At 38.9% G+C, this 23518-nt stretch overlaps 1 protein-coding gene and 1 long non-coding RNA gene across 3 annotated transcripts in view; one reads left to right on the top strand and one right to left on the bottom strand.

Annotated features, from left to right (window-relative positions):
- dok6 (docking protein 6) overlaps window positions 1-23518 on the bottom strand; it is a 37313-nt gene that overhangs the window by 10129 nt on the left and 3666 nt on the right. For both annotated transcript variants that reach the window (XM_068304500.1, XM_068304501.1), the window contains exons 2-4: window positions 7397-7504; window positions 3663-3777; window positions 474-593 (exon numbers count right to left, since the gene is read on the bottom strand). In XM_068304500.1, the coding sequence (XP_068160601.1) occupies window positions 474-593; window positions 3663-3777; window positions 7397-7504 (343 nt within the window). The remainder of the gene's footprint in view (window positions 1-473; window positions 594-3662; window positions 3778-7396; window positions 7505-23518) is intronic.
- On the top strand, window positions 19461-22104 carry LOC137587837 (uncharacterized). The gene is made up of 3 exons (XR_011033980.1): window positions 19461-19553; window positions 20220-20427; window positions 20739-22104. It is a non-coding gene; the product is annotated as an uncharacterized lncRNA (long non-coding RNA).

Below are 23518 nucleotides of genomic sequence, written 5' to 3'. Positions count from 1 at the left end.
CCGTCAGTGGAATATGTGGGGAAGTACATTTTATTTCACATGGCTTTCGGAGCCATAATCTCATCCATCTCTGTGACAAGCTTCATTATGAGGGAAGCCAGTGATGCACAGCACTTCTCATTAGGCCTGGAACAGAGCCCCGACCACAGCCTGTGACCTGTGCTCTAACGAACACACACAGGTTTCTTTCAACATACACACACCCAAACATACTTCTGAAGTTTAACCAACATCCGGTAAAGTAACAAAAGACTGTTGCAGGGGACTTTGGATCAGGTATGGACAATAAATGACCCCTATTAGCTCGGCCTAATTGGACAGCCACTGTTCCACTCTCTTAACCCTCTGAAGACTCGGTTGCATTAACACATATGGGTCCAGATTGTGGATGGTAACTGCTCGGCGGCAAGCAAAGTGAGAGAGATTGACCCTGAATGGCTGTCTGTGTTAGCAGGGACTAATTGGGCACTCACCGTTCTGCTCGCGCTGCACCCCCGCTGCTAACAGGTCTGGCTCTCCCAGGCTGATGTCGTTGAGACGGCTGCCCAGGCACTCCACCGACAGCAGCTTACACCATTCCTCTGCATCAAGCTCTGCACATCGACAACGGCATTAAGACGCATTTACATTCAAAGACGCACACACACTTGCACCTCCTCCATAGCCAACACAGCGGATGTAATAAAACTGTCCAGATTATGGGACCACAACTGTGCTGCCTTTAGTGTGTTTGCACATGTACACACACATACAGTAAATCAACCAAGGAATTTCTCAACAGAATGCTTCGTGTACACGACACAAGTACAGCTAACTGTAACGGGGAGAGAAAAATCTATGTAATTGATTGAAGGGAGATTAAAACAGAGGCCACTAGCAGCCCAAGAGCTCGTCTCTCTCCTTTGCCAATACTTTGTTCCAAATCTGTACAATGCAAATAGCTCTGCTAGAACAATATGGCCACAGTCACAACTGAAACTGGTGATCATCTATTCAGGCAATCAATAAGCTATTTTCCAAATTGAAGGAGGGTTTTAAGATCAAGCTGTTGATTGGACAAGGAACAGAAGCATGGGAAAAAAATAAAGAAAGCTTCAACAGAATGTGATGCTTAAAGGAATAAGCACCTTTATTTGATTGCTTGTACGTGAGAGGAAAATGCAATATCAGACTGCTAGCTTAGCACAAATAATAACAATAATAATAATAACAAGGTGTAAGGGCAAGCTTTTCTACCAGCAAGGATCGCTAACAAACATGTTGGACACTGGTACCTTCATCAATTCTGAAACTGAACCACAAAAGGCAAGGATTTGACTAAAGGGTGAAATAACAGTGTTCAGACATGAGAGCAGTAACAGTTCAAATTCCTGAAAAGAAAGGAAAGTTGAACAATTCCTCTGAGGGCTAATTGTAAGTGTGCTTTAGTGGAATAAATGATTTCATGAATCAAACATGGATGAATGTTTTTAAAGAATACGCATTTCCTTTTCAGTTAGGTCCAAAGGAAATAGTTTTTATAGTGCATTCCAATTGTCTTACAGTGAATATCTGGAGCAAAATTTCCTGAGGTACAAAATGAGGCAAACGCTGGAATTAGTTTTCTTTCTGAGGCTCCATGCCCTTCACAATTCTGGGATATGCAACAATGACCAGTGAAGTGTGGGAGCGCCATATTTTTTCTACGTCAGTTAATCAAGAGTCAATGCATGCCTGTGTAATATGTGTGTGGAGGTAATTTCACTTCATTCACTTGCGTAATAGCTGACAGCCTATTTGTCAGATCGGCTCTGGTGTCCAACAGCACACATCTACGCAACTTTGTGGGGTGAAGGAAAGGTCTCCTGCTGCCTGAAGCACTTCATTCAAGCACAGCAGAAGGCAGAAATACAAATGCGCACACACACACACACGCACGCATGCACACACACACACACACACACACACACACACACACAAACACAAGCAACAACTCTACACTTTAGCTCATATGTCCACAGATTCAGAATTTCTCATTCAGAGTTGCCATGGCCTTTAAGTGCCTCTAAACTCCCACACTTTTAAGGCCACTGGATGGAAAATTGGCAAAACAAATCCTTTATCTGCATAGAAGCAGTGTTGCTGGTGCATGTACCACACATGGAGAAATATAGCAGGAGGCTGTATGTGTGTGGAGGTGTAAGCGATTAGGATAGGATTGAAAGGAAAAGCATTGCGTGTGGATGCAGCAAAATGAGGAGATATAGGCAAATACAACAGATATGATCATGTGCATGTGCCTGTCCTTGAAACAGATTTCGCTACAGAATAGCAGGAGTTAATGCATTATCCAATTTGTGGGGCACACCGTCTTCGTCTCGTTATATATGCATAATATATGCATTTGACAGAACACAAGCGCACGACTGTCAAAATGCAAAATCTGTTACCATCTTTTTTTCGTCTCCTCGTTTCACTGGCGGGAACAGAAAATAACGTGCCTCTGCTCGACTTGAGGCATCAAAAGCATTTTTCAAAAATAAAATACAAGCCAATCATCATGAGGTCTCGGCTTTTCAAATTGATCTGGCATCTGCGGATGGCAGGACTCAAATAAGTTTGATGTTTGCTTTCTAACTGCCAGGTTCAGTTTTCAGATTCCATTTTCCATTGATGTTGGCACCGCAGTGCAGAGGCTATACGCCAGATTTGCGTGCAATATGGGTAAAGCTCTCATCATGTAATCTGACTCAGCCTTTCCTAAATTACCCTGGAAAGCAGAGAAAAAAAAATATTTTTGTTCTACAAACGTTTTTGTAATTATGGATGTTCACATTAGTGGGGTGGTCAGCGTTGTCACCTCACAAGGCCAAGGGTTTTTATCTCCCCTGTGTTACATTTCATGTTCTCCCTGAAGGACCATATGAGGTTAGTCAACATGAGATGATGGAGATAAGCATACGGTGGGACGGTGAGAGGACAGCTCTGAATATCACGATGAGGCAGGAGAGAGGTGGAAGAGGAAGGGAGCAATCAAGGAAAATGAAGTAAAAGCAATAGGAAAGATAAAGGCATTAGGATCGTTGATATTTTCCCTGGTACTGCTCTCTACCAACAGATGTTTTCACGCACATCTAACATGGCAGCTCAGATTGACTTCATCTTGGTCTGTCCAGTGGTAGCACATTGAGGTGGATTCTCCTTCATCCAGCTCCATTTATTTGCAAACTAAAAAAGCAGACCAACCATCACTCTCGTTGGCATCTTGTCATGTTTTAGAGGCTGTCTTTATTGTTACAGTCCATAATAAGTTTGAAACATTCTGCAAACGATGCCCAATATTGTTTTTCATACCTGCAGTAGGAAAATCAATATTTTGGAACAGATCCACCCGGTTCTTAATACAGCAGCAAATGAGCATCGGCTGGCTCCACTCCAATTTTCCACCGCGACTTTCACCTCTTTTCTGCTTCTCACTTCTGATTCTCCTTCCATTTATTATCAAACCTGTCAGAAAGCAACCCTCAAACGTCTCATCTCACATCTGACTGACACACATTTGCTTCTTTTGCATGCAGGAAACAAAACACCCAAGAAATGAGGGCTTTCCGCATTCTCATGCTCCACTGCAGGTGAAAAAAACTCTCATTTGAAGTTTTTGGATGTGGGAGAGTGGCACGCACCTGATTCACAGGAAAATGTCTTGGAGGTGTCATCAAAGAATATGATCGCCACAGCATGCTTTTTTGTCTCCCGTGGCATCCGGGTGATGTTCTTGATGCTATGGAGCTCAGTGGTCTAGGGAGGAGGAGGAGAATGGCAGGAGCATATTACCTTGAGTGAACAAAGCCAGCAGTTGCAGCAGCAGCAACATTGAGGCTTAATTGCAATCCTGTACTTCTTTGCTGAAAGTGCAATAGAGGCTTTGCATATAAATGAAGACAAAGCAAAACAGAAATGTGGCAGATTTTAATGGATAAACAAATAATAGTTGTTTTCCTGGTAATTACAAGAAGCTCTTTTCAAAAAGTAAGAAATCATCTGCAATGTCAGCTCTCCGCTTCACAGTGGCTGCTGCTCTGTAGTGTGTAGCATGTAATGTATTGGTATTAGTTTAAAAGCACTTCCTTAGTGAATTCCTCCTGACGTTCATTCAGTACTTTACCAAGAGATTGATCATGAATGAAAAATGAGATGATTGCACATAATTGAATATCACCTGCAATTACAGGCCATTCTGTTTGACAGTCTCGTCTGTGTTCACTCTGCCTTGGAGATAAGGTCCATTACATTACTCAGAGTTCATTTTAGCTCGAGAAAGTAGTGCATCCCTGGGATGTGCTTCACAAAAATTTGTGCATCCCAACATGACATTTATGTATCCCAAAAGTAATAAGAGAATATACGGTAGAAACCTGAAAAATTAACCTTAAATAATTGAGTTTTACAAACAGTACAATATAAAAAGTAAATAAACCGTTAATTTTAATGATTTTATCAATAATTACTGATGATCGTTTTTTCCCTGTCAAAAAAATGTGCGTTAAAGACACAAGTAGTCCATTGTGGGCTAACTGTGGACAAACTCTGGACTGAATTCGCTGGGCTCACTGCCCATGTAGTAAAGCTTGACTGATTGATTGATTGAGTGTAATTTTCATAATAGGGCCCCTTTAAGGGTAAAAAACCAGACCTAATGACAAATACAACATATGAGAACTGCAAGCGATAACATTGCATATCATCAAATCTCCATTTAATGTCAATGTCTGTTTAGTATTGAAGATATACGGACAGACTGAAAGTGTATTCTAGGAATGAAGCCAGGAAATGCATATAGAGATAGAACTGAAAAAGGAGACCAAGGATAATAAAAAATATCAGATGTTCTGTTTTTATGTCTTATCCCTCAAACAACATCTAAATATTTTATAAGAGATAATGTGATTTGTCCTGGGGCGTTCTATGTAGACGCATTAGTACCACAGTGCGATTATTGGCATTGGCAATTTTTGAGATGATGTGTGTGTGTGTGTGTGTGTGTGTGTGTGTGTGTGTGTGTGTGTGTGTGTGTGTGTGTGTGTGTGTGTGTGTGTGTGTGTGTGTGTGTGTGCGTGTAGCTGCATGAGGTTTGTGGCATTCCCAGCTAAAGACAGTACAATCAGAGCAAAGGTGATCACTTGTAATGAGACCCATTCCTCTACTTGTCTTTCTTCTTTTAAAGTTGTATCTCAGTATTTACAGACACACCGACAGTTCTCTGGGTTTGTACCTCACGGTTTTATGTTAAAAATACCTTGATATCATAACCACAAACGCAAAGCTATCATGTTTAAGTTCTTTTTCTTATTTTAGTACCTGATTGCTATGAAAATTTAAGGAATCACAAAAAATTCCTTCAGAGGGGAAAATATACACAAAACATCACAACAGTTCTTCTAAAAGCTAAACATGTCTTGGTGGCAGTGATACGGAAAGACCATGACCACTAACGTTATGATGTTTCATCCACAGGGGAGTATAGAACTCTAGAAATTATAATGCTAATCTATTTAAGATTTCAAGCTGGAGCTACAAACTAGCAGCTTTGATGTGGCCAAAATGATCACCCTTTCACCTTTAGCAGCTCATTTCCATTTCCAAATGCACATCCAGTAATTTGCAATTTCACAACAGTTCAGTTGTTTCACTTTAGCTGTATCTAGGAGCTCAGGAGAATATTGTGCACTTAAAAAAAAAAAAAAAAATTTTCACAGGGCTAAAAATATTGTGGATAGTTTCATTGTGTAAAACCAGTGCTTCTTGGATACAGAAAAAGTCACAATGAAAGCAAGGAAGATAAAGTAGGGAGGCATGAAGGGAGGGAAAGAAAACAGTGGGAAAGGAAGTCAATCTCTTTGTTGATTCTGTAAATCAGCCACTAGTGCAGCCTATTTCCTCTCAAAAGCACTGTGGCGTTGAATGAAGCCCTCAAACGGGACCTTTCTCGATCTTTGTGGCGATGCATTACCAGGTGCACTGGTGCATGCATGCACTCATCACTCACTCCAGCGCCAGGCGTTTGAGATGCCTCTGGGGGGTGGTGGTGGGGCACAGCCACGCAGGACGCCCCATGTGACAGCATGATGCAGTGGGCAGAGGGATACACAATATGCGACTGATGCAGCAGGAGCGAAGGATCTTAACAGACGATCATCATCGTCTAGGAACACCTTCCCACCTAGCTCATCCTCACAAGCTTACTGGTACATCAAAATTTAAAAAAACTGAAAATGAAATTTCCACTTTGTTTGAGACATCCCCTCTTTAATTCATAATTAATTGGTAGGAGACAGCCTGTTAAAGCTACTAAATCAGCCCTTCAACTGCAGCCACACAGAAAATGTGGTGTCAAAGTCCCCTATCATCTGATGTTATCTCCTCTTATTACTATGAAACACTTTTCACAGTGGTGCTCCTTTAACATCTTCTCCCCACATCATGATAATGAGCTATAATGGGAGTGTTTCTAAGAGCTTAAGAGGAAGGAAGAAATGTATTATACTCTACATTATTACTGTGAATGGGAGGAGAAAAGCCCCATAGGAAAAGATAAAAGTGTCAAAATCTGTCTACGTGTATCCGTGACTCGAGTGTCTGTGGTCAGTGGACCAAAGGTTTTATATGAAGGTTCGGGCTCTATGTGTAATCCATACAGTGGGACGCTGCAGTATTTCGTTGGTTGAACCACCCGCCTTAAGTACAGTAAGTTGTTTTACAATAGGTATAATAGAAAATATAAATTCAAAAATATTAAAAACATTTTAACAGATCAAATCTCGTCTATATTACAGTCCTGGCTCCTCATGTTTGACGGCTGGCTGCTCTTTGGCTCTTGTCTAATGAATGTGCTCTGCATGCTGAGGTAGTCGTAGCATTTAGACTTTGCCAGAGACTTTTCACTGGAGAGTGACGCGCCAGGTTGACTCTCCCTTTGCAACTTAAAAAGTCAAACACATGCTTTGGATTTCTAACTATTTTCTATGCTATTTTGTTTGACAAACAGATAAATAGAGAAAATAACTATTATATTTATCATTTTCAAATTAGGATAATTACTTATCTGTTGATCGACTAATTGAATGCACTAAAAATCCTTCACGCTACAAGTTTTTGAAATTCTTATATACTACTGCAGTCACAAAAAAGTTAATGTTGTGATAAAAAGACAAGTTGTATGCACAGATTGGTGTAGGTGATTTCACAATCATTGGTACAGTAATCTGTTGTTTTGTTACAAAATTTCATTAGACACAAAGCCTGTTTACTTGGGAAATAAGATGCATTGAAATAGAATTATTAATTTAGAAATGAAGCTTCTAGTTTAAAAGTTTGGGCCTAGTTCATGGTATGTCTCAGTCCTACTGTATGCATTTACCTTGTGGAAGCTCCTGAAGTATGCAGCCTTCTCATCCGGGTACTTCTCCAACCGTCGGGGTCCTTTACTGGATGCCTTCTTGAACACCAGCCAACACCTCCGGAAGATCTGTCAAGAGAGAACAATGGCAGCTCCGTTACTCACACGGCAAAACTGTCCGACAGTAAACTGGCCGTCCAATGAGGTTGACTCCCGTATTGAAGGGTAAACCTGGATATGTCAACCTGAGATCATGTGAACTGGACAGAAAATCAGGGGAAGAAAGGAGCTCAAGGATTAATGACAGCCACCATTAAGATTTAAATTTTATTACTGATACAAAAAACAGCCTTGGTAAAACTGCAAATATCAGCATAACCGAATTCTTCAAATTAACTTTAACTGAAGAGAAAATAGAACTTCACGTGTTGTTTTCCATTTGGAAACGTGAGGGACATAAAACAAATTGTTAACTGGATGATGTCAGCATGAGAATAAAGACACCAGAAGGACATTAAAACCATTTTGTCTCAAGAATCAAACATTGGACATGTTCATTCTCATGTAAACAAATCACTCCAATGAGATAAAAGACATGAAAGTGATCAGATGTGAGGGTTGTCGGTCCTTGGTCTTGTCTCAAAAAGATTTTGTTTGTCAAGCCAATGCAAGAAGCGGGCTCTGATCGGCCATAGTAGCACTATGACGCCATACAGCTTCAGCACAATTATGTTAAAGGCAGAATTTCTTGTGTTTTTCCATATATTACCTCCATGACCATTAGGGTTAAAAAAAAAATCTGACTTCACATCTAGAAGCAGTTAACGCTGCAAAATAATGCCTAAATCTGACTTAATAGTCCAAATATCGAAATTATTATTATAGAAATACTGAATAATCATAATTTATGGCGTCATTTCCAGTTCATTCTTTGCTCATTTATTAAAGAACTCACCTGTAATTACTCATTAAATAATAGTTAACTAAAAGATATCTTTTCACTAATTCCTCATTTGTTTCCTGGTAACTACTCAAAATTAAGTTACAGTAGTGCTATCCTAAAAGTGAAAGGCCTCAGTCTAAAAACTTAAAGCCACAGTCACAAACTGCAATGATTTAAATTTTTATAGATGTTTTCTAAAAGAATGAATACTGGAGGTCAGTAAAAATTTAATTAGATTTAATATATGGCTATCATTTGGTTAAAAAATTAATATCCTAAATACTGGATATTTTATCAATTTTTCCAATTTGCAGTGTTTTATTTATTAATGTGAGAACAGATTTGGGGTGTAATTGCAGACATTAAACTGCATTTCAGAATATGTGCACACACAAATATTTTCCTCCAGAATTTTAAGTATAGCAAGAACTAAACATTTCACCACATAACTTTGGTTCCTACGAGTTGTCACCAAACTGCTCTGCGCTGAACAAAGATCTTCATAATTCAGTTTTAACAAAGATTAATGGGCTTCAACATATTAACAGATTCAAAACACAGTTTGCTTTTCTTTTTTTGCCATAAGATGAGAAAACACAGTCCCACAAACACACAAAAATCCCTGTCACTCTGGAGCAACAGATTACCGTCCATCGTAGCATATTGTAATCTACAACAATAATCCAATCTCAGGGATACCTCACACAAACACCTCCATATGTGCACACACTTGAAAAAGCACATCTGTCATTGTAATCCCATATATAGGTGGCAGTCCCATTATCTCGTAGCGATGTTGAGGTGTAAAATGCTGATCAGTGCAGTTGAAAGGCAGAATAAGTGTGACGGCCGATACGTAAAGAGTCCTCTGTGGTTGCCTATCTTTAAAAGTAGAGCCCTTTCATTTCCTTGTGAAGACAGTCTCTATCACTCTGCCTGATGTATGATTGCCCTGGGCTGCATGGTTGTGTTGGGGAACCATGAATGCTCGATTAATTTGTTTACTCAGCTGGTGTACTTCATAAAAAGCCCACTGAGTTGAACTTGGCACTTTGCAGTAATTGACTAGAGTGGATCCCTAGGTCCTTATCGGTCTGCTGTGATGGGCCTTCATTCTAGTTAAGTGTTGCCCTAGCCCATTATAAACAGCAAACAACACAAAATTGTGCACTACACACTCTCTAATGCACTGTGAATTGTTTTCTACCACATCCATAAATGTTTCAAAGAAGGAAAGAAACAAAAGGGTGATGAAACATTACTCAAAACTGAATTTACAGTATTTATTTCAATCATAATGCCTGCAAAAATAAAACAAAACTGCAGCTTTGACAGAAGCACAAGGATAGATGTAGATACCTTTTCACAATGGCCATTATCATATTTGCAATTTTAAAACAGTAAAATTAAAGTACCCTCAATTTCCCTTTGGGAGCTTGAATCAAAAGAAAGCTGTCTACTCGCTGCACACTAACTTATTTACACAAGGAGTGTTCAGATTAAGTAATTATGTCAGCACAAAAGCAAGCTCAGTTAGACGACTTGTGCATAATAAGAAATAGGGGGGTATGAATGAATGGGGAGAGCTTAATTTTGCCTGTTCCACAGTTGTCGGTGCTTTGTCAAGACGATCTTATTCTCCAGCTGCTGGAGGCTCTCATTCAGAGACACTCGCAAAGATTCTAATTACTGTATATGAACAAGGGTCTGCTTGGTTGGTGTAAAATATTTCATTTAGAGTGCCAAATACACTGTTTATCACCAAAAAATTTACTTACTGGTGAAAAAGATGGGTGAAGACCAGGACTCCAGGGAGACTTACAGAAGGTCAAGCCAAGCACCAACTGTTTTTCTATAAAGTTATCTGTAAATATATTGTGGCTCACGTGTCCAACATGTTCGGCATATCCTCCAATAAAAACATATTTAATGTGAATGTGAGAATTTGTGAGACATCACAATCCTACAATATAATACTATGCATTCATTTCAATTTTGATTTTTCAACTAAACTTAATCTGATAAACCAGAGATATAAACACTATGAGTTTTTGTATCACTCCCATACCTCTGTCCAACTCGGCATGTTTCCTCTCCCTCACTGACATCAGTGTTGCCTTTCCCTTTTTTTTGCCCGAGGGGAATGCCATAGGCATTTTTAAAAAAACTTGATTAACTAAATGCTCTAACAATCTCCCAATATTTTAGAGGGTGAGTGCATTTGTGAAAATGCTATTGGAGATCATTAATGCAGTTAAAGCCAAAATTGGATTGAGGGATGAAAGCAAAGCCAATTTTAAAAAGTACAGCTCCAAAAATAAAAACCTGAGGAAGCCCAGAAGTATTTTTTGAGTATTTTCAGAAATACTGTAGTTATCTTTGGGAGAAAAAAAAAAAGAATGCCACGGCAGATTGGTTAACAACATCAACTGTTCCAGAAGTAGAACTCACTCCAGTGTTGCCCAAACCAAGTTTGGTTCAATCTCCTCCATTGAGGACAGATGGCATTAACCACTTCCCAATGACTATACTGATATTTGTCCAAGCGACTAAATTAATCCATTTAAATTTACTGCCAGCTCCACATCCATTCACAACTGATGTTTTATAAGACGCTGTGATTGGTCCTGTCGAATTAAGCTGCTCCAAAAGGCCTGATTGACAGGTTATGGTCTCAAAGAGCGATTAATAAGGAAGAGAGTTTCAATTAAAATTGTCATTTGATGAGGCGTTTTGTGAGCTGGTCATGAGGTCCACAAGAGAAAAAGAATGAGAAGACTTACCTCCAAATTTAAAATAATATTAAAGGGTTCTCATTTAAAGTCTGGGAGGTGGGTTGAACCCAGAGGGCAGACTGGAATCCAAAAGAGATTGGCTCATTAAAATTTAGAACTTCATTAAGACAAGCTTAGAATAATCTATTAAAGTAAATTTTTTTTTTTTACATAAATTGCCAAACATAATTGTGTGTGTGTGTGTGTGTCCTCAATTAATAAATAAACAGGCATGAGAAAACAAATGAAGGTGAGGAAACTAATAAAAAATATTTTCCTTTTCTCTTTCAGCACAATATGAAGCTTATTGTCACACATGCACATTTTCCACCTTCCACACTTTCACTGGCAAATTTAACACACCACTAAAATTTATAATCCTTGAATATATCCAAGTACTTGACAGCTTAGCAGGGACTCATTCAAGCAGCAACTTGCTGTTCCTCTGAATTTATATAAATTTGTGACACCTGAGTGGATGTACTTCAGAAGTTATTCATATGATGAGTTGTTTAAACATTCTAGTTTTGGAAAGTGCCGACAAATTCCATTGTTCTTATGAACATGTTCAATATGAGATTATGGCGCGCATCTCCATGACAATGTGTGTAGGTTTCTATGTTTTACAAGCATGCTGGTGGTCTAATGTATCATAATTATTACACTTGGCCTTTCATGATTTCATATTTCTATATCATAAATTTTACAGATGTATACAATCAGACACATGCCTCTACATTTTCCATGTGAACAATTCCAGATTTAGCCATAATTTTGCAAATTAAAGCTCATACATGTACAATAAATTTGTCAGCAGGTTCCATTAGACCACATGAGTCAAACTCAAGGGCTGGAGCCAAATGTGGCCCGACACATCATTTTATGTGGCCTGCGAGCGCATAAAAGGTCAGGGTTTTGAGTAAAACTAGATTTCCCACAAGGCAGAATTTAAGCACATTGACACTTGGATATCAATCAAGGATTTATTTATTTATTTATTCAGTTCATTTTTCTTCTTTCCAGACATGTTATTACAACATATTTCACTTTCATCAGTGTTGAAACATCATCAGCAACATCCGAAAAGAAAAAAAAAAGGGTTAACGGGTAGAAGCCATTGGCTTGTAAGATTCCTGTCCCCTAATTTGATCCTTGCATGATGGAGTTCTGTGGGTTTCATAACCTGACAAATAAAAAGGATTTATACTATAACAGAGCAACAAGCAAACACATTTTTTTCTGTGCAACTGTAATGAATAAGTAATAAATTTAGAGTTATTAAGGAGTAGTTACATTTATCTTACATTACATTGAATTACATTTACTTACATTCATAAGTTGCATCTGGCCCTTTGAGGACAGCCATTATGCTGATGTGGCCCTCAGTGAAAATGAGTTTGACACCCCTCCATTAGACCTTCTAAAAATCAGATTTTTCTGGCAATTATTTCATGGTTTCAAGCTTTAAAGGGCTAAACATATAAAACATCCTCTCTCAACCATGGTGGTCCTTCAGGTAGCTTGAGATTACTGAAGAAATAAAAAACACTCATAATAAAACATCATCAAAACTTGGTCTCATCGGTCCCTGTGTCAGTAGCTCAATGCCAATATATGAATCAGAGAAGGAGTACTTGCAATTGTTTTTGAAAAGAAAGGTTCCACCATCAGATAAGTCAGAATTAAACCCATCAACTTTGTCATCCAATGGTAGTTTAGCAGTTCATTGACAGGTACTTGGTGGTTGGTTCCATCTCTATGCCAAACATTTCTGAGCAAACCTAGCAGACAACAGACGTCAACTCTTTGTTCATATTAATTGAATCAATCTATCCACAGCATTGGATAAAATTGGTAGTAGCACAACAAGTGGCCACATCGAAGACCGTCTAATAAAAAGTCCCAGCACTCAGGAGAAAAGAAGGAAGAGAAAAAAGAAAGATAAACTAAAATTATAGTCTATACTGTTGATTAGAATTTGCCTCAGAGTTTTTATTCCCAGTATCAACCAATATCAGCACTGAAATTAGGGATATTTTACAGTTCATATTTATTTGAATGATAATCTGTTTTGACAGGCATGTAAAAATTAGCAAGTTTGGATCTCACAAAAACTACCCACTGCATTTTGCTGACATTGAGAAATGCATAAATCTGGAGGGAAAGTCATATTTTGAACATTACCTTAAATATTAAGTTAAATATAAATAGGATCTTCTGTTCTGAAATATTTCTGTATGATTCTGCTTCAGATCCGAGTGTCACACATGGTAAATGCATTTGTGAAATAGGAACCAGCAAAAGCAAAAAGGTGCAGAGATCTTTTCAAGGGTACTGCTTTTACTTTCAGGGAGGTAAGAAAAACACTTGAGCAGGCACTTGGCAAGGTGTAGTGAGTTCACCAACACCAGCTCTACAGCGACAATTATACTGAGAACAGTGTTTGAGGGGACTGGAAGAAGGATTAGAGGCAAAGTACGATCCTAGATTGAGAAGTGACAACAGTGTCTGATGAGTTTCTACAAAAGGCTCCAAGGAGAACTAAGAACTTTCTTTTAATGGTAGAGTAAAGTTTAATGCACAGTAAATGCTTTCAAGTTTATCTTGGGGCTTTAACAGGTACTATTGTCAAATGAATGAGTGCAAAACCATGGCTGAGAGGTCTAGTAGAGAATTTAGAAAGTCAAACACTTCATGGGCATCAGTAATGACCCATCAGTGAGTCAGTCATTTTCTCTACGTGGCCTTAAGTCCATTCAATTCACTGAGTATTGTCATACGTCTGGCATTATTCAAGAACTGTCTCCCCTCTCAATAAAATATGAACCCTATTTCCCCACAGGCAAAATCACTTGTCATTTGGATGAACTGAGGAACTATCTAAAGACATTAAAGTGGTTTCCAATGATAGTCTACTTCCAGTAAATGACGAATCACACGGCAGAGTAAAAATAGTCACCTTTTAAACTCTGGAGCACTAGAGAATATTGTAACAATCAGAATACCCTAGAGGAACAAATGCATTTATTATTCTTCAGATATTTCATAAAAAAAGATACAAATGTGGGATGGATTTGCACCCTCTCGATGATTCCTGCATCCTGCAAACTATGATTTAAAGATGATTACTGCTGCTCTCACTGGCACTACATGACACAGGAGCACTTCAATCAAGGTAGCTCTGCAACACTCAGACGAGATCATAACAGATCAGATTTAGGTGGTACTTAGCATGGAGAACACTCAGCTATTTTTTAACAGCTTCTGTTCTATAGAAATGATTATTTTAAATCTTTTTTTTTTTCCACAAAATTCCCTTTGATACATTTGTGTTTGTTTGTTGTTTTTTCCATGTCAAACTTCTAGCAATAATAAGGCTTAAGTCTTCCTCCTCATTCAGCTCTGAATAAAGTTTAGTGTTCCCCTGGTGATAATGATGCCTGATGGACTATGACAGACCAGTCCAGGCAATATCAGCTGCTGGTGCTGGCAATCAATTTCAGACGGCGGAGGGGTCTGTGCCACGGTGTCCATCTTTATAATTTGATTTGTTATCAGGTCGGACAGTTGTTACAGCAATCATTGCAGCGATCACTCTGCCAGCCACGACCCCAGCCTCCCCTTCCTAAATCCTTCAAGGACAATTCCAGCTTTTCAGCAATTGCCTGACAAATGAGACGACTACAAATATTTGTCTAAATTGCACCACTGTGGCATCCGACCTCCCTCTCTCGCCACAGGTTGTCACCTTTGTCTTGATGCATATAACTCTCCTTCAAGCCACACTACACGCCCTCCGTGCTGACAGATATTTCCAGCCACATCTAAAATGTTTGGACATCCCATAATTTCCTGATTTGCCCCTGACTACAGCTGTTTGCAGGGTGGCGAGCAAGCCGTGCCCCAGTTAATCATAGATTACTTTATCTAGGCCATTCCAAATCCTCATGTGTAATGCAGTGCTACCTCAGCAGCAAGTAATAACTGCTCATGACTCCATCCCAAACACACACACACACACACACACACACACAGACACACACCTGTCTCGTCCACCGCCCGCCTGATTTTACTTCTCTTCGAAGTTTTTTCTGTCCCATTCTGCATCTTCTTTCAAGACAATCTGATAAAATGTTCATAAAACTGGTCCTGAGATGAAATTCCATTTTAACCATTAATAATCCTTATTTTCACAAGTTAATTCCAGTGGCATGAAATACAAAGGACAACAGATTCCAGCTGATTCTTTGCTCCCAAAAGAATAGAGCCGTCTCCTCGATAAAGTAAAGACTACAAGGGCAGGCGGTATTGAAATGACTGTGTAATGGGGCCACTGGGAAAAAGACAGAATGAAAATAAAAGTGAGCATGAAAGTAAGAAATTCAAATAAGAAGCAAAAAAAAAAAAAATTAAATCTGTAGGGAGAAGTGAAACTGCTAATGAGGTGGTGAGAGCAGCTGTTGAAAAAGTGCAGCTTCAGAAGAGGCCAGAGCTGCAGCCTCTGTTCGGATTCAAGATATATTGTGCGTTTAAATAGGACTCACGGTCAGAACATTGGGGCCAAAGCAGGATCCCGTTTATTTATGTATCATTCATTAAAATCCATCAACCTGACTTCCAGGTCAAATTATCCTAATGCCATTGTTTTCCAGATCTTGGAAAGGTAAAAACAGATTTTTCTGTGACACACATGCCTCAAACTCTCATGCAAAATAGCATTTTTCAATGCAGTTTCTGCTGGGGTTTTTTTTTTTGTATTACTGTGGGGCAGATGTTTGAAAGATATTTGACCCATGTTCAGCAGAACATCCTTGATCAGCTGAACATTTGTTAAAATGTCACACGGCACACAGATCCAGACTTCACGGCTACTGTAGATGATAATTTTTTTCCGAAATGACACAAAAATAGCAACTGAGCGCTATTCTGAAGCTGATGTAGGTGAAAACTCAAGTTCTTTCTCAGGTGTGAAGCAGTGAAGAAAAGTGTGTGGCTCAGACAGTGACGTCAGTAGCATCCCCCCAGGGGTATTTAGCATGAATAAAAATGACAAGGGGTAGGGGAGGAAGGATTTTTTTTTTTAACAGAAAGGACACAAAGTTGCACTGCAATTTTAATTCCGTGATCTTCCAATGCTGTTCGCTTCAGTATAATAATCACACACTATTAATTGTAGTGATGCTGAGACCGGCGAGCACTGCAAGATGCAGAACACGAGGCAGCAAATGCACGTGTAAAATTGTTTACAGTGGGGCATTTTGCTTGAAGTCATCATTATGACAATTGCCTGCTGTTTAAACCATCCCTCATCCAAACCTCTTTATGTACTACAGCTTTAGTCAGCAATCCTCTGCACACACAAACACACACGCACAGCAATTTACATTTAATCCACGAACAAGGCTGAAGCCTTCTCAGACAATAACGCACAGACAAAGAAGGATTTGACTATTGCACAACACCCCCCCCCCTCCCACCACCACCACCACCACCCTCACTCACAAGCATATTTAGACCACCATAAACTGAAAGCAGCAATACAGAACGGTATTATGTTCTGAACAAGACTGGAATGAGACGCCCTCAACTATCCAGGCTGAACCTTAAACTGAACCGAATCCTTAAAAGGTCTGCCTGCAATGTGGGGAAAGCTTTCTTTTGCATTTGAGTATGGTGGGTGCTGCTTTTGCCACCATCAGCTTTTACAAAAATTAGTAACTAGGCCAACAGGTGAGGTGTTGTTATATGGACACCAAATACGGTACCAAACAATTCACCCACTAGCCTCTGTGAGAAGAGACTACAAAGTAAGAGGATGAAAGCGTCTGGCCAACAACTATCATGCAACGCCAGCAATGGGCTGGCTTAATTATCATTAGCTGACCGCTTGATTATCATATCAATTAGGTCTCTGAAATTGAATGAGGCACAGACCACCGTTTGGTGTTCCAGCAAACACTTGCATGTTGAGAAGGATATGATGGAAAAAAAAGACTGTTTTCCAGCACACTTTGTTGTTGGTTATTTGAATTTCATCAGAAGCCCTAAAAGCGGTAATCCTCATGCATCAGTGGAGTGAAAGCCGCCCCCCAGCCCAAGGATTAATTCTAAAGAGGTGCTCGCTCACTGATGTTTGGGCTGCTTCTCTGATACAGTTAGCTGGAGTAGCAGCAGGCTCTGTGTTGGCAACTCCTCCCTCACAACCAGGAAGCAGAGCTTTGTGCTGCCTTGAGCTGACTTGACTCAGCCGCATCTCTTATAACTGCAAATCTAAGAGGACACTGGCAAACACTGGACACTGGAAGGGAGGGGGGATGTATGACCTCTGATGGGGTTGATCACATTGTTTTTTTTCACGTTTTCTCTCAAAGAAGACAGACCCTCAGTATAAGAGGGCTGTGATTCTGTGTCACTGCGTGTCTTGGTATAAGGAATGCATTTATCACTTCGTGCAACACATTTGTTTGAGACGTGAGTGAATAACAGTTAACATGGCAATGAAGTGAGATGGAAGGAGGTGTATTTATGAGCAAGGGGATACCAGTTAATGTTGATCATAATGTGTTATCTACTTCAAACTTCCTCTTATTAATGAAGCTAAATCCTCATTCACAATTCATGATGGCTCTAAAGTTAGCAATTAAATACTCACATTTTCTCATGTATTCAATTGTCTTATAACTCTTTAGAGCCATTTTTTATCCATTATGACTATTAGATGATCCAGTAAGTGTTATTCCTAAACCTACTATTCTGTGCTCCATTACTCAAAAAAGAAAAATCTATTTCCTGAACAATAATTCTTTAGGAAACATTAAATATGTGAGACAGAAAGAGGATCAGAAGTCAGCTGGAGCGTCTCATGCTGGGCAGGTACCAAACTGTCATCCCAGCTCTCACTGTGAGCTAAACTGTCACCTCCTTACTATTAAAAGAACTCCCCTGAGAGGGGATGGGGGAGGTAAGGAGAGAAGTGTACAAACTCATCTCCAAGCAAAAAAGAAACAAACAGAGCTCCTGTAAAGGCGGTGACATGAACAGTCTGATTTTTCTTCTGCTTATATAAATCTCCGAGGTCAAAATTTTTTAAACAATATAATTACAGGGTTTAAAAATTAACATCACTTTAAAAAGCCTTGTTTGGTCGACAGCCTTGGCCAAGTTTACATTATTCAACAGGGATAATTGTTTGCTTTTCAAGCAGATGATTTGTAATATTTTCATATATTTTCAGCATGAGCGTAATGATGTTTACCCATGCACATTGAGTAAATTAAGAACACAAAGACAAGTCCCACAACACACACACACACACACACACACACACACACACACACACACACACACACACACACACACACACACACACACACACACACACATACACACACATAGACGCATAGCTGAGGCTATCTTTGGTGGGGCACTGAACTGAATGTGCTTGGCAAGCAGGCTGATGAAAGGTAACAGCAGCAGAGAGCTCATTATAGATCATGATTCAAACATAAAAGCTAGGTGGGACTTTTTCTGTGGGATAACTTCATCCGGTCCGCTCTTGAAACAGTAAATCTGACCAATCAGATTGTGACCCACTTTGAAAGAACTGGTTCCTATGACCGTGAGGTATAATTTATACACTGAAAAAGAGGGAATCTCTGAAGGATCTTTTGTATCAGATTTGTGAGTTTATGTGGAACATGCATTCTCAGATTCATATAGGAATTTAATGTTCCTAGACCTGGATGTTTTTACTACACAAACAGATACATGCAAACTGCCATGCATGTGCACACATGCAAATTCCCACAAAGACAATACAATGAAAGTGTGCTTAGCTGCAGAGCAGAGCCCCAAGGGCTGGTCTGATGATTAATGAGGGGAGGGAGGCAAGGAGAAGAGGATGAAGCAGAAGTGTTAATGGAGCAATGATAGATTCCTCTAGGCCTGGTGTTTTATAGGTGGGTCTCCAGTGTATCTGCACAATGTAGCTATAGTACCACAGAGATCCAGTGGGCATTGAGCTCTGTGTAGGTGGTGAAATATGTGAATCAGATGGAGAGAAATGCATTCACAGTTCAAAATCACAACGCTCATAATGTTAAACACATGAACAGAACTGCGAGTGATCGTGATGAGAATGATGTCATTTTGAAGATTTGTTCACCTTGTTGAAAATAAAATTCAAAAAACATAATTCTCTTGTAAAACTCTAAGTTAGATATCCTGAGCTATCTCAACTTTGTGACAGGGTTCTATGCAATTACATAGAAACATCCAATTTGTTCATGACTGTCACATTGCAGAAAATTAATATTTAACAGCTTGAATAAATAATCTGAGTCAACAGCCTGTCCTCACTTCATTTTCAGGAAAGCAGGTGGTGAAAAACATCACAGAGCATACAGAAACAGTATATTTAAAGAAACGATTCATTTTTGTGAAAGAATCTGGCAACATTAAGGTAAAATAAATGTATTTCAAATTACTTTTGGTTAAAATATATAATCTATAGAGAAAAACTGTCCTTGATCTTGAACCTCACGATTTTTCATTTAAGAAACTATTTACACATTTTGCAGACATACAGCAACATTAGCATTTTTTGGAGTCATGTTTATTATTATTATGCAGAGAATGTATAGCTAATATCTACTGGTTTCTAACAGCTCCTGAAGGAAATATCTAGTTCTTCGGCTGTTAAATATGTCGCCATAGATCAGATTTTTATCTTCACTAACTGATACGAGCAGAAAGGTGATCAAAAACCATATACTTATGGACCATAAACCCAAAACAATGAGGCTAGCATGGCTATAAAGCTCATTCAAGCAGATACATCTACAGTACTGGATATCATTTCTGGATATAATTAGTTATGAGCAACCCAAAATGATCATGTGATTCAAGACCAAAATAGCTGCTTAAATTAAATGCTTTGCTATATTTCAATACATATGCAAGATGAATAATGTGAATAATATGACTGTTTTCTTTCTATTTTCATTTAAATGTTGTTGACTTGAGTGTGCAGTCTATTGTCAGGGTGTTGGGTCTGCAGGGGATTGGACAGATTAAATAACCATGAAGAGACCTCTCTTTTACTGAGCTGTGACTTCTACCTCAACAGGATTAGAGAACTTTGGACTTCACAAAGAAGCTCACCAGAAACATTTGGAACACAAAGCTGCTGCGGATAGTGCCAGCTCAGTGTAAAATGTTTGTGACTGTATTTCAGGCAAATGGGACCGAAGTAAGAAAAAGAAAAAAGTGACTGGAAGACTTCTGGCATGTAAAGAGCATGACATCAAGACGGAAAAGAGTGTTTATACAGCAGGGTAACATTAACCGCTAATCTTTTTTATCATGCATTAGTTCATCCAATGAGTTAATGCGTTACTGACTGCTAATAATGTCTGTCCCTGTTCACAGGAAAAAGCTTTTTTAATAATTAAAAACAATGGAAATCAATGTTGTGAAATACTCAAGTGAGGTTCAGCCAGGTTTTTTTTATTTTTTTATTTATGGAGGAGACTATATAATAGAGGCACATTTTTCACCGTGAATAACTGCTGTTGGGTTGTTGTTCCGATATCCTGCCAGAGATGCAATTCATCAGGGCCAATAAGAGGTTGTAATTTGTCTTCAGGTCTTTGTCTGACGGAGGAACGTGATGAAAACCACAGGAAATGACCATACAATTCATATGCCTGCATAACTGTGAATTAATGCACCAAGCCTGACCACATCCATCACAAGAGCAGGAAGCAGGCAACATGCACTACAAGGAGCAAAAAGACCATAAACAAAGCCAGGCATGCTGGAAATACTCCCGGATGCAGCTTCAACCAGAAGGACAAGATGGAAAACACCACTAATTTTGGTTACTCGATGTAAAAATATCACTTTTTACTGAATGATATAATCTAATGCACAAGTCCAGTCACAGTCATTTGTCTTGTTTGGAAGACTGAGGTGCTTCAAGTCTACAAGACTTACTGTGTCATTTCTACACTCCACTGACAAGTACAGTTCCTGAGGTAAAAAATGTAGACAGCCACCATTCTGGATGGCCTGTCATTGTTAATAGCGCATGCACTGAAGTGGCAAGTCCTATTCTGGACAATAGAAGCTTTGTTCACAACTTCTTTGCCCCCATTTTGGTTGGTGCCTGTGCACCAACAAGAGGGACTATACCCACACACCATAACAATACACATTTTTCAAGTGAAGGTCACTGGTCACCAATCACAAATACCCCCTTGTAGGTCAAAAAAAGCTGAGCATGAAAAAATAGATGAAAGAATTAATAACTTTATTCTGTGGGAAAAGATGGGAAATGAGCACCCAAGGGTTAAGAAAAGAAATTTCAAAGTAATAACTTGATTTTTTCCCCTCATATGTAATGGAAATAAGTTTTTTTGTAGCACTTGTGTCTTTACTGTCATCTCCAATAAATTTCAAGTTTAGCATCAGATTAAAGGTCTTGAAACCTTTAAGGCATTTTTATTATCTTTTTCCCATAGATAATACATTTTGAATAATTGGAATCTAGGATGAGGTGTCTTCATTGAAAGATCATTTGTGAAATATTGTTTACTGGTGCAACAAATCTAAATTTTCAAAAACAGAAAAGCAATCATCGTCACTTGTGAAAGGTTGAAAACAGACTATTGAGTTCTTTTATTAAAAAGAAAACACAGAATAAATTAATCATCTACAGAATTAGTATTTTCTTACCAACAGAACGCAGATGGAGGGTTATAAGAATATTCCATTCATCTCATGTGTAGATAGTCATAATTAGAGCCTAACCACCGAGCCAGGACAGCTGGAAGGAGTAGTAACCATGTGTTAAGATGTGTTAAGTCATAATTCCAGTATACCTTAGTCAGGTTCTGCTTATTGTGGTGTGTAGATATGAATTATACTACAGACTGAAACTTCTGTCCAAAATTAAATTCCCCTCAAACCCCCCAATAGGAACGATGGAAATAACCCAATAAAAACCACTAAAGAAGTTTACACTTGTTATTCCAGTTCTTGTATTACAAGAGATCCTTGCCCCATAACAAATTGTATGCACACTCTAAATGAAGACATAAGTGATTTTAAAACCCCAGATCTGTTCTACAAGTCTATAAAAAGCAGAGAAACCCATTCTTTGAAAATCATATCCATTTGTTCTCTTTCTGCAGCCACAATTATTGGTTTACTGATTGTTTGTTTACATGAATACTTTCAAGAGATTTTATTTTTACTTGTCTCCAGACATAATGCATTTTTAATGTACTGTATTTCTGCTTTGATATTTCCATGTTTGATTGAGGCGGCATCCTATGATTACTGGGTTTAAATGGCAGGGGAGCACAATTTTGTCCATTTCAATTTTAAGAATCGCATTAGAAGCTCAATACATGGTATACCATACATTTGTGTACTAAATATAGTGACAATGACCATAACTGATATCTTCATAGCAACAATATCAAATGACATGTGCTATGTGAAAGAGGTCACATTACACCCAAAGAGAATAATCTCCCAACGTTGCGGTGTTCCACAGCTTTACAGTGTCATTCAAATAATTTCTGGCTCACAACTTCTGGCTTCAGCGGGCAGCTGTTTTCAGCTCAATAAACTCCCTGTAAATAAACTGCAACCCCACCACCAAACAGCAGAGATACAAAGTTAGGGATAAGCTGGAGCTCATAGGGAACCACGGAATTTTGAACACGCATATATTTCTCTGCCATATGTGTCCAGAGGACTGTTGGTTGTCTTAGCAACATTAGCATTGAGCTGCATGGGCAGGTGTTGTATCCACCAGATGAGTTTAGGTCCAGTATTTCCTTTCCTTTTTACTCTGAATTTAGTCCCTACATGTAGCTGAGAAAAGACCTTGATCAAAAGAGGTTGGTTCTTTATGCACCAATCACCATTTATGGTCATGTAAACAGGTTAGTGTTGAAGACATTATTTGTTTCTGTGGAAATACTATGGTGTCAGTTTGATGGGAAATATAATCTTTAGAGAGTATAAAATTCTCTTAGAATTTTTCACAAATATCCCCAGGCCCCAGATAGATATCCCCAGAATGTAGTTTAAAGCTGCTTTGATCTGTCAGACTATGCATGTTGTAAATGGAAAGACTTCAATGGAACATTTTTGTTAAGGCTTGAAAAAACGTTGGATAGATGTAGAGAAAGAAGCCGACCTTTGCATTCACCACAGCAATCCCTAACCTTGGAAACATGCAACCTGAACTGAGAGTGACACAGACATAATTCAAAGGTTGATCTATTCAGCTTGTCAAGAGAATTCCATCCATCTGATAACATCAGCTGTTTTTCACCAAAAGCAAGAGAGATACAACTGCATGTATGATTAGAATATCACTGGCATTTCTTACACCGTGCATGATTTTAT

This window comes from Antennarius striatus, chromosome 20 (assembly GCF_040054535.1).
Source record: "Antennarius striatus isolate MH-2024 chromosome 20, ASM4005453v1, whole genome shotgun sequence".
Classification (NCBI taxonomy): domain Eukaryota; kingdom Metazoa; phylum Chordata; class Actinopteri; order Lophiiformes; family Antennariidae; genus Antennarius; species Antennarius striatus.
Note: the sequence above shows the minus strand (reverse complement) of the source record. Positions and strands in the feature narration are given on the sequence as shown.